This window comes from Acinonyx jubatus, chromosome A2 (genome assembly GCF_027475565.1).
Source record: "Acinonyx jubatus isolate Ajub_Pintada_27869175 chromosome A2, VMU_Ajub_asm_v1.0, whole genome shotgun sequence".
NCBI classification, from domain to species: Eukaryota; Metazoa; Chordata; class Mammalia; order Carnivora; family Felidae; genus Acinonyx; species Acinonyx jubatus.
Window position 1 is genome coordinate 96,810,972 of NC_069383.1, and position 14,567 is coordinate 96,825,538.

The 14,567-nt window shown below is 44.4% G+C and overlaps 1 protein-coding gene across 4 annotated transcripts in view; it reads left to right on the plus strand.

The window, feature by feature from the left end:
• HECW1 (HECT, C2 and WW domain containing E3 ubiquitin protein ligase 1) overlaps positions 1 to 14,567 on the plus strand; it is a 420,473-nt gene that overhangs the window by 320,596 nt on the left and 85,310 nt on the right. For all 4 annotated transcript variants that reach the window (XM_053218663.1, XM_053218662.1, XM_027071594.2 and 1 more), the window contains 4 exons: positions 106 to 256; positions 8,074 to 8,213; positions 9,953 to 10,074; positions 12,843 to 13,028. In XM_053218663.1, coding sequence (XP_053074638.1) covers positions 106 to 256; positions 8,074 to 8,213; positions 9,953 to 10,074; positions 12,843 to 13,028 — 599 coding nt within the window. The remainder of the gene's footprint in view (positions 1 to 105; positions 257 to 8,073; positions 8,214 to 9,952; positions 10,075 to 12,842; positions 13,029 to 14,567) is intronic.

Genomic DNA, 14,567 nt, shown 5'->3' on the forward strand with positions numbered 1-14,567 from the left:
ACCAATAGGGAGTTCTACCCACAGAAGACCCGGAAGTGGTATCTGTTTCACATGAATCAATAGTTTGTCCTTGATTTTTATTTTTGCCTTTTTATTACACACTAGACTGGGAAGCTCGCATTGACAGCCACGGGCGGGTCTTTTATGTGGACCACGTGAACCGCACGACCACCTGGCAGCGGCCGACAGCAGCAGCCACCCCCGACGGGATGCGGAGATCGGGGTCCATCCAGCAGATGGAGCAACTCAACAGGCGGTTGGTGATCAGCATGCAGTGAGCCCCTGTGAAGCACTGGGAAAGGAGAGTGGCAGCCAGAGAAGCCCCCTCTTACACTTTTCTGCTCAGATTGTATGAGGAGACTGGGAAGTAATTATGTATCTTAAGAAAACCATTTACAGTAGGTACTTGGGAAGCTAGACTCAGAATTTGGTGGCAGGAGCCAAGCTAAAGTCTGAATGCCATTTAAGCATAGACAATCCTCTGAACTTCTTGATGGCACATGCTTGAAACGAGGTGTTCTTAAACCAACAGCCCGCAGAACGCCCGCCCCCTGCCCAGTATTTTCTGAGGGTGCCCCTATTCCATGAACCCTCCAGAAATTGTATGCAAAATTATATATGGATGCACATTTTTCTGTCCGACTGGTCCATATGAGACTCTCAAAAGGGTCCAGAACTCAAACAGCTGAAAACATGCCAAGGATGGTTCCATAGAATATTAAAAGCTGCCTGGAGACAAAAAAAAAAAAAAAACCCTGTTATAAATCACTGTATTCATGTTTGCCCTGGTCTCCTAATTGCTATATACTCAGAAATAGTAATTCCTAAAAAGCTTTCATCTTAGAAAAAGAAATCTTTAAAAACAGTTTTTGAGAATTGTTTTGTCTAAAAGCTAGACCCTTACTTAACTTGTAAAGATGCCATTTTGTTTTTAACCTGTAAATGAGACCCAACATAACATTTCTCTCATGCTGTAAGCTAACATGAGCATCATATGACCTCTTGCTTCAGGCCAAGACTGCAGCTTTGAGATACTTTTAGTAGCCAGGAATGCAAACTTCACCTGTCTCCACATGCCATCTCATTAGTACAAAATAAAGGAATGGTTGGGAGGAATTATAAAGAATAAGGAACCCCATGGGCTTGAGGGACACATCTCTTGATAGCAGATTTCCTTTGGAAATTAACTGTATCAGCCAGAAAAATAACGTGGACAATTTAGTCCTATGAAAAAATACACAGAGACAAAAAATTTGAACTTCTACTTACTGTTGTACACAGAGCTGCATGATTTGGTAAAAATCATCAGGATTCTTTAATTGCTTGAGCATTGGGAAGACATTCACTTTCCACTTTTTCTCCATCAGTAGCCGAGTGTTTAAAGTCAAAATGAGAATCAGGAAGGATTTTCATTGGCAGTGCATTTCTCTACAGTCATTCCCACAGAAAGAAAACACATTACAAGAGGAACTTGTGATAACCCAGTTTTACTAGATATGAATGCACCAAAACTCCATGGGAGAGTCCTTTCATGATGATTGCAACCAAACTCCTGTAAATAAAAATGTAGAGGACACAGCAAGCTCATTTTACATAGAGCCCGGGTTGAAATTCCATAGGCAGAAATAGTCTCTAGGTCTGTCTTGCCAGAACAGAGAGGCTGAAATTGGGAGAGCATCACCAGGCTATATCTATGAGAGGTGCAGTTTGAGCACTAGAAGAAAACAATAAATCAAAGCAAAGTAAGCACCTTGACCTCTGACATAAAAATCCATGAAAGTTCATCGTGTTCTTGTTGTATAATATAAAAATTAGTCCAAGTCCATCCTGAATCAGGCCTCTAGAGAAGTTCTGAAGGCTTTAATGTATAAATTCCTGTGCCCTCCATGGAGCCCAAAACTCTGGGAGAGGCAGCCAGACTTTGCGGAATAGGAAGTTGTGTTTTGCTGCATCCATCTGGACAGATAAAAAGAAAAGGAATTTAAAGATTTGAGAAAGTACTTATTTCTTGTGAAAAAGCCTACTTAGGGAAGGAAAGGTCAGATGACCTTGAGATAAGTATTCAGGCTCTTCAGCACTTATCTTAAGCTATCACTTTCAAGCCTGTACGGTTTTTTAGTGATTTGGCATGATAACAGCAGCCACAGAAAGTATACTGCCAGTCTTTTCCCCATCACGGATGTGATCAGTCACGGGGGTCAGTTTTTGATAACCTGCAGTTGGTTATCGGGAGGAGTTTACAACCATCACTGTCTCACAGCAAAACGGAAATATTGTCAGTGTTGCAAGAAGATGTAGGGGAGGAAAACTTCCTAAGGAAGGAAACTTCTAGGTTCTTGATGTAAGATTAACACGAGAAAAGCAAACTTAATTTCTTATGGATGGGAGCTCCTAGAAATGTGAGACTCAAAGAAGTGACCAAAGCAGACAGCTTTTATATCTTTTAGAGAAAGAAACATTTGGGGTGGGGCAGGGGGTGAAGAATTGACAAGACAAAAGTTTCGGCTTGGGGTAATAAATTAGTGAAGAGTAACAAGGTTTGTTTACACAGTCTTCTTCCCCACCCTGATTCCCTATCCCTGGTGATAAGGATGACTTCCAGCCTCCGGGTACAGGAAGGGTGCCCTTCACAAGGCGAATTCATTTCCTGCTTTCAGGAGAACAGAGGAGGGTCAGAGTGTCCTTCTGCACTGGCTGGTTTTTAAGTAACTTTAATTCAAAATAATCAATATGCCAAAATGGCATACTTTAAGGTGGCCTGCCCTGGACCCCATCAAAGGAGTTTCCCTGGACTCCTGACAGCATGATTGTGAAAGTCAGGTGTGTTCGTGCAAGGAGGCACACACTGAGAAATGCAGAGTGCACAAAGCAGCCTATGGTGACCACACTCAAACTTGGCCATTCCCCAAACTTAGCACACCCTTCCCAGCCTTTATAGCTTTGCCACATGCTCCTACTGCACAGACGTCCCTCACTGTCTGCCTTCCACCTGGTATCCGTCTCCATTCTGCAAAGGCTCAATGAGAACGTCGTGTGGTCCCGGAAATCTTCCCAGAACCCTCCAAACAGAGCCTGTGGTCACCTCTACTACAACCCTATGACTGATCGTGCCTGCCTCGAGCACAGTCCTTACCTTCCATCTTATTCTTCTCTGTATCCCTGCCAGTGCCTGGGATGGTGCCAGAGTTTAACAGGACTCAGTGTAAGACAGTTTCTTTAGTTAATTCTTACACTTTCAGAATATCCTGAAATAATTAAATTTACCTTCACAGATATTTATTGAGCAAACAGAAGATAGAAGTATATATTCACATTTTAAATAATATACTTAAGGTTGGTTTTTTAGTTATTTGGATGAAGTTTTTCTATTATTGAGAAATGGAATTTTTAAATAGGAAAAAAAAATGATGTATACATAACTCTTCCACCCCAAGGTTGACCTTTGAAAAAAATCTTACCTCTCTTTAATCTCCATGTACATGCGCAGGACTTGCATAGTTGTGATGATAAAATATCGTTAGTTTTATATTCACATTTCACTTGCCACACTATAAGCATTTTCCTATTGCTACATAGCCTTAAGAGTATCATTTAGATGGTTGTGTGGTATTCCAATGAATGGATGTACGTTAGTTAATTTGCCATTTTATTGGATGTTTTCCTCGCTGCTTTTTATCACTATTTTGGATGAGGCTAAAGGTCCTGTTAAATATTAGTACTGTCTTATGTAGAATGTTTCCTGGGGGTTATAGTCCCAAAAGAGCAGGCCAAGGGGGATCACTGTGGTTTTGGTATTTGATATCAATGCCTAAATGTTTTTTAAAGTGTTTCTACAGTTTCAGTATGCCAGCAACGATAGCTTTACTTGGTCTTGTCTCTTGGTATGTTTTTGTTGACTTAAGAGGTGCTCCTGGTATTTTGGTTCTTCTTTAGTTTCACTTCTTACAGGAAGGGTCAACTTTTGTTTCCTTAAGCTTTTCTTTTACCAAGTGTAGCTCCTCCCTTGAGAGTTGTATGTTCTTGGGCTTCGTTTGGGTTTTGTTTGCTTTGGCTTGGTTTTGGAAGGTTTTTTCCTTGTTTGGTTTTGTGTGTGCCTGTGAGGGGAAGGCTGTTCATTTGTGAATTAGATATTCCAGTTGTCTTTCTTACCAATTTCCATAAACTCTTTGTATAAAATTTGGCCTTTTGCTGAAAAAAAAAAAAAAGTCAGTGATGACACTGAAGGATGGTTCTTGATGAAATGTAAGAGAACCTGCTTTCTGACTCCCTCTCTCATCTTTAAAGCAGAGCAAGCCTCTAAGGCTGCCATCCTGCCCTTGCTGAGTGATCCCTCCACAAACTGCTGAGTGACCTTCTTCCCCAAAACTTCCCCTATACTTCAGCAAAGATCAGGGTGGTACCTGAAATTTGAGGCAGTAAGGCACAAGACAACCAAGGTCCAACTGAGGACACAGCAGGTTGCGAAATTACTGACATCTTCATCATCAAATGAGATCATATTTATTCATTAAAATTCTCTTCTGTGGTCACTGCTCTTTGGGAAGGAAATGTGAGACTACAACTTTGTTTGTCTAAGCTCTGTTCTAAGTATCTACTGCCGAGTAACAAACCACCCAAACCTGGTGGTGTAAAACAATGATAATTTATTGCTACCATCATTATTATTATCATTATTGTTACTTGTCATTGTTCTCATGGTTGACCGGGTTCAGTGAAGCCATTTTCTCTCGGGGTATCTTATGGTTGCAGTAAGAGTGGGCTGGGGCTGGTGACCCATATATCTGGAGGTTAATGCTGGCTGTTGGCTGGGACCTCAGCTGTGACTGTCAGCCAGAATACCTACATGTGGACTTCCGTGTAGCCTGGGTTTCCTCACAGCATGGCTACAGCATTCCATTACAAACTGTCACTTACATTATTGTCAGTTAGTCAAGGTCGCCACACGATCTTCCCAGACTCAAGGGGAGGGGACATTGATTCTACCTCTTAAGAGATGAGTCTAGAAGGTTCTAGAAGAGCATGTGGGACTAAAAATATTATTGAACCATTTTTGGAAAATGCAACCTGCCATGAGTCATTTAGGGGATCCTCCCGACAGCAGCTCCCTTGATCTTTGGCGGGCCCCATGCCTCCCCTGGTCAAAGTTGCACACTTACTCCCACCATGGGGCACTCCCTGAGTTCCAACAAAGAGAACACCTCAGACAGCTATCCTTCCTGACCTTCCCCACAAGGGGGTAAATAAACATGGGTATTTCTCTGTATAATTCTTTGCCCATTCCTGCCCCCCTCCATGTTTTCTTATTAGAGGCCTTCTCAGGAATGCCTCACAGTAACTGCTACAGGCGAAGGTGTCTTCTGACAGGTGTCAGGAGTGAGTGGCTGAGCCTCTCTAGATAAAATACAATGTAAAGAAACAACCAGTGATTCTTAAATGTAGATGTAGGTAATGCTACCTGAAGAACTTCTTAGAAATGCAGATTTCAATTTTATTTCAATATCTGCGATTATAACAGTTACTCAGCTGATTCCCTCCCAAGTGGTCGGTCTAGAGACCACGCTTGAGAAACAAATTCTTTTTAAGGTCAGGGAAAGAGGTCACTGGTCTTCAGAAGCCCTGCCACAACAGACCTTGTCTATAATGGTACGTCCCCCTCACCCCATGTTAGACTGCATTTGCAGACCTGGTTATTCAGTGCTCCCCAGATTCTCGCTCTCCTCCTCTTCATGCCTCTTCCTCTACCCTCATATCTCTTTCCTGGGCACAAGACTCATAGAGCAACCACGTTCCCTTGGCTGTTGTCACTTGTATGATCTTAACGACCTCCAAGTCAAATATCCAAATCCACACCAAATTTTCCCTCCCCACCTGCCTGTCCTCCTCTTAAGTGTTGACTCCTTCACCTGCCTTCACAACTGTGTCCTCTGTCTTCAACCTCCACATCCAGGCAGGCCCCAAGTCCTGTTGAGTCTACTTGTAAAATTACACATATTCTATGGCTAAATTTCTCTTGAATTTGGCTTTTTCTCCCATTCCTGCTGTGCCTTGAGGAAAAGGGAAGCTGAACCCTGGTCGTGTGCCTCAGCAGGCTGAGACATTAGGCAAAATAGAGGTTATATGGGGAGGAAAAGGGGGCTACCCGGCACGGAGGAAGGAGAGCAGGGGAACAACACAGCTGGACATCTGCCTACAAAATACAGTGTGAATTACACAGAGCAGGCTATCAGGGGCAGGGAGGTTTAGGAAATTTCTCTGAGGATTTTGGGGGCAGAGGTAGGAGATCTTAGTATCCCTGCAGTGTGTGGGTCCCCCCCCCCCCCAGCAGCATGCCTGCAGAGCCACCATGACCCACCATCCTTGCCCGGGTCCAAGCCTTTAGCACCTCCAGCCTAGACTGCTGCTGTGGCTGGTTCCCAGCTGCTTTCCCTAATTCACACTCTCCTCCTCCAATGGATTCCCCACCCAGATGGCATCATCATCCTCAGTGCATAGCTCAGCCTCTCTCTCTTTTTCAGCAGCTAGCCAGCCCCTACATCAGTGGTTCTCAAAGTTGGTCCCTGGACCAATAGCATCAGCATCACCTGGGAATGAGTTAGAAATGCAAACTCTTGCCTCCTCCCTCCCCAGACCTTCTGGATCCAAGAAATTCTGGGAGGGGGGACCAGCAATCTGTGCTTTAACAAAGCTGCAGGTGATTCAGACACAGGTCAAGTTGGCAACTCTGTGCCTAGAGAATCACATTCAAACTGTGGTCAGGGCATCCTGTCAGCACTCCCCACTTCCCCTCCCTCCCCCGATGCCTTACTACCACCCGGGAACCACACACCCTGATGCCACCCCTACGCATCTGAGAGTCCCCCAGGTGAACCCTTCTGTGCATGGTAGTCCACGTTCTTTCCCTACAAGCTTCCCAAAAGGTTCACACTGACTTCAGAATATATACAGCTTGGGTGGGGTGCCTGGGTAGCTTTGTCAGTTAAGTGTCCAACTCTTGATTTGGCTCAGGTCATGATGTCCCACTTTGTGGGATCAAGTCCTGCATCAGGGTCTGCACTGTCAGCCCAGAGCCTGCTTGGGATTTTCTCTTTCTGTCTCTCTCAAAATAAATATATAAACATTAAAATATATATGTGTGTGTGTGTATATATATAAAATATATGTGTGTGTGTGTATATATATGTATATATATGTATATATGTATGTATATATATGTATATATGTATATATATGTATATATACGTATATATACACACACACACATATATATATACACACACACACATATATATACATGCAGCTAGGTGTTTCCGCATCTATGTCTTACACATCAGGACAGTTAATTCACGTTGCTAGAGTCATGGCTTATATTCTGTTCCCCTCCTTGTCCTGTCTTGACTGTGTATGTTCAGAGGGTGATATCCTATTCTCATCCTGACTTTGATCTAAAAGTCCAGGGTACAGCCTGGGCATATTGGAAGAGTTAGTAAATATTTAGTAAGTACCTGGCCAACTGCCAACTGACTGAATCCCCAACTGGGGAAGAAAAATAAAATGAGCCTTCAAATCAGCAGAAAACATTCATTTGTCAGCCAGCATGTGTCTAACATTTAATATTTCCACAATCCCTGCCCGTGGTATCAGTTACCTGTCGGAGAAAAGTAAGTGAGCAGGACTGTTATTCTGGCTTGTAGACTTGTCACAATAGCATAAAGGTAATGTGATATCTTAGTTATAACATTTAAATTACTTCCTGTACCATTATTTTGGACTTAGCCTGGTTTTGTTTAATGCAGGGCAGAGGCTGTTTTTGTGACTAGTTATTATTTGTGTTGATGTGTAAAATGTCACTATACTTGAAACTCATCACGGTTTACAAAACAAAAAGAAGTGTGGCCATCCAGAGATAGTTGTCTTGTTAATTGTTTTGGTATTTTATGGGAATTTTAAGCATTTCTTTCCTGACATCCAAGACAATTCTTCACAGATTTCTCCAGTTATCTGATTCAGAACATCAGCCCCCAACAAGCCAATAAGCAAAAGTTAATTCCTGTCTTTCCATTTTCTGATGCAAAGGTATCAAAATATTCAGCGAACCATTGCAACAGAGAGACCAGAAGAAGATTCTGGAGGCCAAAGTTGTGAGCAGGTCCCAACAGGAGGCAGTGGAGGCGGTGGGAGCGACTCAGAGGCTGACTCTTCTCAATCAAGCTTAGGTATGGGAGGAGGGGGACCGAGACTCCTGGGATGGCATTCAGCGGCAGTGTGACAGAGAGTGTGAGCCCCTGTCCTGCCTTGTGGGATGGTGCCTCGCAGTGGGCCTTGGGAATGGAATTGGGGAGGTCAGGGTGGAGGGGAAAGAGGCTTGGTGCCAGCAGGGAGAAACAGACAGGAGTTTCCTACCAGGAACATCAAGGAGAAGTGAATTCACAGTAAGAGAACTCATACTTGTGCATCAAGGCAATTTGTTCAGTGGCCTAATCATTTCTTGTTAAGTAAATTTATCTGTTGGTGTCCTAAGGATTTTCCACTTATAGATAAAACATGCAATGAAATTTCACAGTCTACTTCAAAGAAGCCGCATGACAACACTGGGAATAATTATTTGTTTGCATTTAGAATAAAATACAATTCCCCCTGAGGGAGCAACCTGGAGTAAAGAGGTTTTCCGGAGAGTTTACCTGATGCACTCCACCCCGGAGTCTGTTTACCAAATACTGTAGGCGAGGCATCTGCCAGGGGTCTGCTTTTCGTGTCTCTGAATCTGCCTGAGTGGAGCTCAGACAAGAATATTCGAAAGGCATAGGAGACTGCCTTCAGCTTTTTATACCTGTGATGACGTAAGCTTATCACCGTGACATCCTAATAATCCCCTCTCTCTTAAATTGGGTTAAATGACGGCACACTGGAAGCAGTGAGCAAGCAGGAATGTGCCTCCCGTTCTGCCAGCTCGCAGCTGCCTACAGTGATGCAGATTAGTGGACATTTTCATGTGTGTACACAGTCCCACCAACAATTGTAACTGCATCCATTCTATTCATTTTACCACATATGGTAGCTAAACTTACTGGCTTAGGTTTTTCTGTTATTAATTTCTTCGACCTCTGGGAGAGATGTGGTAAAGTGGTTGAGTAATGAAAAACATTAGGAAAACAATAAACAGAAAATTTCTTTCTGAGTTTGGTATTAGATCCCTTGGCATTTGCTGTGTCACAAACTATCCCAAAGTGTAATACCTTAAACTCCCAGTCCTGCATCTTTCCCACAGGTGAGCCATTGGCGCTGAGCTCCCCGGGGCTCATGCATGCATTCTGGGTCAGCTATCAAACCAGCCACTGGCTGGCTGGCCTGAGAGGACCTCAGTTGGGCCGGCTTGTCCCTATTCCCCGTAGTGTCTCATCTTGCACCAGGCTAGGCCAAGCTTGTCCTCACAGAGGTGCAGGGTTCTCAGAGAGAGTGGGGACACACAGACTTCTTGAAACCCTGGCTCAGAACTTCTGCCAAATCCTGTTTCTTAATGCAAGGTACAAGGTTGGCTCAATTCACCAAGGGGAGAGGCACAAGGCTAGCCCAGTTCCCCAAGGGGAGAAGCTGCAGTCTTGTACAGGTGGGTGTGGATGCAGGGAGGGCAAGAATTGTGCTCCTTCCTGCAAACAGCCAAGCTACGGTTAGCAACTCATAAAGAGAATAAGAAAAGGGACAAGATGTTCAAGGACCTGAGCCTAACTGAAGTTATGCAGAAGGTCTCTTAGGAAGCAATGACTCTTAACTGGCACACACAAAGTGATATGACACCTGCTCCTATCACTGTGACACCTGATCAGATCACCATTCAGAACAACAGTCTGTTCCAGCTGTCTGGGTGAAGGCTTGTGTGCTGCTGTTGTAGAGAGAAGCACTGTATTTGAAATGCCTTTTCTGATGCATCCTTTGCTTTGCTTCACTTTTTTTCCAGATCTGAGGAGAGAAGGGTCACTTTCTCCAGTGAACTCACAAAAAATCACCTTGTTGCTGCAGTCCCCAGCAGTGAAGTTCATTACCAATCCCGAGTTTTTCACTGTACTACACGCCAATTATGTAAGTGCTCCAGAACGCAGAAAGAGCCCACCTGGCTCCCATCAAACCCAAAACACTCTTTTGCAAAGTTGTTTGATAGATTAAAGAGGGTAGCATTTTAACCCTGGCAAGATTGAAAAAACAAACAAACAAACAAAAACACCTCAGCCCACTGTTTTTATTCTCTGCGAGTCTCCCAAAAAGGAGAAAAGCTGGATTGGCCATGCTGTTGCTTCTTCAATTTTGTTAGGCTCAAATGTATTAATGTCAGTGAAAGTGGTTCAGAAGTAAATGCATGTTTCTCTTACTGTTAAAATTTTAAAGGAACAAGATTCTGAAGTTGACAGATTCCCTTCAGCCTGGATTATATTATAAAATCACTTTCATTAAAGAAATTTTGAAATAGATTTCTCCTAGATAAATATCTAGTTTTCCTTTTAATAAAACTAGTTGTTTAAGTACCATGCTTAAGTTATATTTGATGTGAGTTTTACATATAGTTTTTCTTTTCTTTTTTCTTTTTTTTTTTTTTTTTGTATTTTCAGGAAAGCAATGACATGCTATCACTATATTCATTAATCCTTTCATTTGACAAACATTTTCTGTGGACAGACACGGACCTAGGTGCTGGCATTACAGAGACAGTGTGACACCTGAACGGTACAAGCTGCCCAGTTTCTGCAGCAACAGACATGTACAAAGACCAGCGTGATGAGTCAGGACAGGGCCTGACCTCAGGGAGGAATGAAATGCTCTGAGAACACAGGAGATATAACACAGGGGAGCCATCCCTGATGAGGCCACTGCTGAATTGAGTCATAAAGGTTGAAAGTTGGTGGGGAGAAGCTCCAGAGAGAGGGAGAGAGGACACAGCTGTGACCCAACCCAGCCGGGGGTTGGGTCTGTGAGGGTGGGATGTGGTGACCCACAAAGCTGGGAAGAGGGGCTGGAGAATGAGTAGCAAAACGCAGGGTAAATCATGAAAAGGAGCCTGGCTCTACTTGGGAAGGAACCAACAGCAGTCTTAGGCATTTGTGTCACATGGTCCAACGTTTGATTCAACATCTTCTCGAGCAGAAGTGCAGGAAAGATGAAGAAGCTGTGAGGCTAGAGGCTGATCCAGGCTCATAAGTGAGAGATGATGGAGGCCCGCCCTAAGAACGGGGCCAGGAGAATGGAAAGGGGGACAATTGTGATGGAGGAGTGGTGGGAGTGAGGACTGGAGAAAGTCTGAGTCCTTTCCACTTTGGGCACCTGAGTTAGGGGGTGTCTCCATTAGTAGGTGCAATTGTTTGATTAGGTGACAGAGGCTATGGCTGGGGAGGAGACCAGTTTTTAGCAGGTTATATTTGAGAAGCCACTGGGACATCCATTGTTAGACCCAGAGCATCTGCCCACTAGTACAGGGATGAGTCACGAAGGGGGACACAGATGCTGGATATTGATGCCCTGGAGCACTGGGCCAGCAAGCAGTGTTTGCTTTCACCACATGCACACCAGCCCTGTGCACCATTTGGTGTCGTAGACTCTGGTTCTAAAGTTCTTTCTTGTCCAGCAAGGAAACAGGATACAGGATTAAAATGCAAGAGATGGCTAATGTCCAGGAGGAGACAAGAGCCCTGATTAAGGGTCCTTGCTCTGTTTTTATTAGGATTAGAAGTCTTACAAACATGGTCATGGACGTGCACAAAGAGACAGTAAATCTGTGAACATTAACTCATGGTTGTGAGAGAAAGGGGGCTTTGAAGATATCCAGTGTTAGAGGTTTGGGTCAATATAAAACAAAATCCTGGTGCTGGGCAGATGGTTGTTAACGGAAGACATGAGGTGCCGTGTCTGTTTATTTTAGCTCCCTAGGGGATAAGAAAGCTACAGCATGCTACCTCAGGGTCAACAAGGTACCTTTATTTTGCTAATTAGCTCTGCTTTGAGCAACTTCATCCAGCAGAGGTCTATAGCCCTATTTACCTGTTTACCTAATCTGGTCCTTCCTTCCTGTGAAAGCAGCTTTCTGCCATAGTACTAAATTGGGGGGTGTAACCACCCTCAATACCTAATCTTATTTACCTCATATACCTTTGTATTGGGGCCTTTGCCCCACCCTCTCTATACTGGGGCCTTTGCCCGGCCCTCTCTATACCTATTTACCTAATCTTGTTTACCCAAACTTGGGTGTGAGCATCCTATGGCTTTGTAATTCTTTATGCCTTGTTAACCCATCAGTGCAGGGTCAGGGAATTCCTAAGCTTATTTCCCACAATTTGGCACAATTACAAACTCCTGAAACTTTCTTCCTGTCTTCTCATCTCCAACTTGTCCACACACAAAGGTCCAGCCTTAAATCCCCAGGGACCTTAAGTTACTCCTCCTTGTTACAGACCTATGAGAGGAGGGAGGGGAGACCTGTGCAGACTAGGAAGGAAGGGTGGAGGAGAGAGGAGCAATGGTCCCAACAGTGGAGGGAGACTTAAGAGAGTCCAGTCCAGTGCTGACTGACAGAGGAGGGACGAGGGGCAGGGGAGCCTTTGAGATGCACCCGGAGGTCGACAGTGTCCAAGGTTGCAGAGGAGCTTTGGGTAGAGATTGCCAACAGGCCCATGTGTGTTTACAGTGCACATTTAATTTGGGGGCAAAATCTCCACCTCTGAGGTTTCCCCCTCAAAGCTCACAATAAATCACTGTGTTAGCTATCGGGTTACACTGCGTGGCACTCAAAGTGTACTTGGTCTGTGTTTTTCTTACCCACCCCCTCCCACACCCCACCCAAATCATCCCTGACCCCCTCTCAGGGTGCCTACCGAGTCTTCACCAGTAGCACCTGCTTAAAGCACATGATTCTGAAAGTCCGGCGGGACGCTCGCAATTTCGAACGCTACCAGCACAACCGTGACTTGGTGAATTTCATCAACATGTTTGCAGACACACGGCTGGAATTGCCCCGGGGCTGGGAGATCAAAACGGACCAGCAGGGAAAGGTGAGTGTGCCTGTGATTAAACAGGCTCTTTATGTGAAAGAGAAAACCCATGAGAAAGTGAGAAGGGAAATTGTGAGGACAGGAAAGTCTGTGTCTCAGAGATGTGCCATCAGCTACCAGGAAGAAGAGAGAGGTAACTATTCACAGCAGGGTTTCCATCCTGTATAGGAAGTTTAGCGGCATCCCTGGCCTCTGCCCAGTGATGCCAATAGCATCCCCACCAACTTGGGATATTGCTATATGTCCCCTGGAGGGTATAATCATCATGCCCAGTTGAGAACTATTGTTTCCATGATTTTAAATTTAGGTTTGGAACCTGAAACCAGAGTCTGTTCAATGACCTTTCTGTTGTTATGCCTCCTTAGACAGCTAACTCTCAGGGAATGAAATTATTAGTTAAGTGGGAGTGACATTATTAGATTACTTGTTGTGATTTTCCTAATAAGCCTTCAGTTCTCATTAAAACAGCCTGGCAAACAGGTAGGGTGTATTAGGCCCATGTGATGTTATTGGCTTGCATTGTGCCTTTGTGTGACCTTAACCAAATTGATCTTTCCCAGTGATGTTTTGGAAGTGTAGTTGAGTTTGCTAAAACAAACATTTTTTTTCTTAATCACTATCAGTGACATCAAGGTATTCATAGGACAGGCTTAACTGTTTATTAAAGAATAGTCTCTGTGTATTCCTTTATGATCTGTGGAAGGGAGAATCCCTCCCTTTTTGGGGTCAAAGGAATCAGAAATTTTGTCAGAAGACATGTCTCAGTGGGAAACTACATTACACAGTTCCTATGCTCTGTGATGGTCAATGTGCAAAGCCACAGTTCCCCAAAGTAGGTTGATAGGGTATCGTTGTCCCCTGGGATCCACAAATTCCTCCCCACAAACCCCTTAGCATGTCTCAGAATCTGGCTCTCTGGAGTGTGTGGAGAAAGGATTTCCACCAATGCAAGTGTGTTGGTTCCATAAGACTGTCTGATCAGCTCCTGTGTGGTTGGATGAGTTGGAAGACAGTTGGGATAGGGGGCAGGGGTGGCTTTGTGTAGTAGAAAGGCCATCATAGCCAGAATCTGCTCCTCGGGACCTCCTCTTTTACCATATGTGTCTTCCACTTGGAGAATGACAGTGGTTTATGCTGGGAGGACTTGGAAATGTGTGTTAGGGTGGGAAATAAAGCCTGAGCCGGAACAGAAAGTAAAGGAGCATCTCATCAGAGCTGGGGTGCGCATGCCTCATCTCAGTGGTCTGTGGTGGTCCCAGATACATTTATTGGTTAACCAAGCTGCTAAGAGTACACCACTATGAATCAATGAACAGAAGGGGTCACTATGGTGTATTATGCAAATAGCACATGCTCATGCAAACACCTTGCTTAGACTCAGATCACCATGAGGCCATGACTGCAGCTCTCACACTAGGGTTCGAACAGCAGGAGGCCCAGTGGTATGCCAGGGAAACCCCCCTCCCAGTGCCATCAGTCCTGGTCCTCCGTGGTCCACGCGGCCTCCTGGCCATCACAGTAGCAAAGAAGCACAGCAGC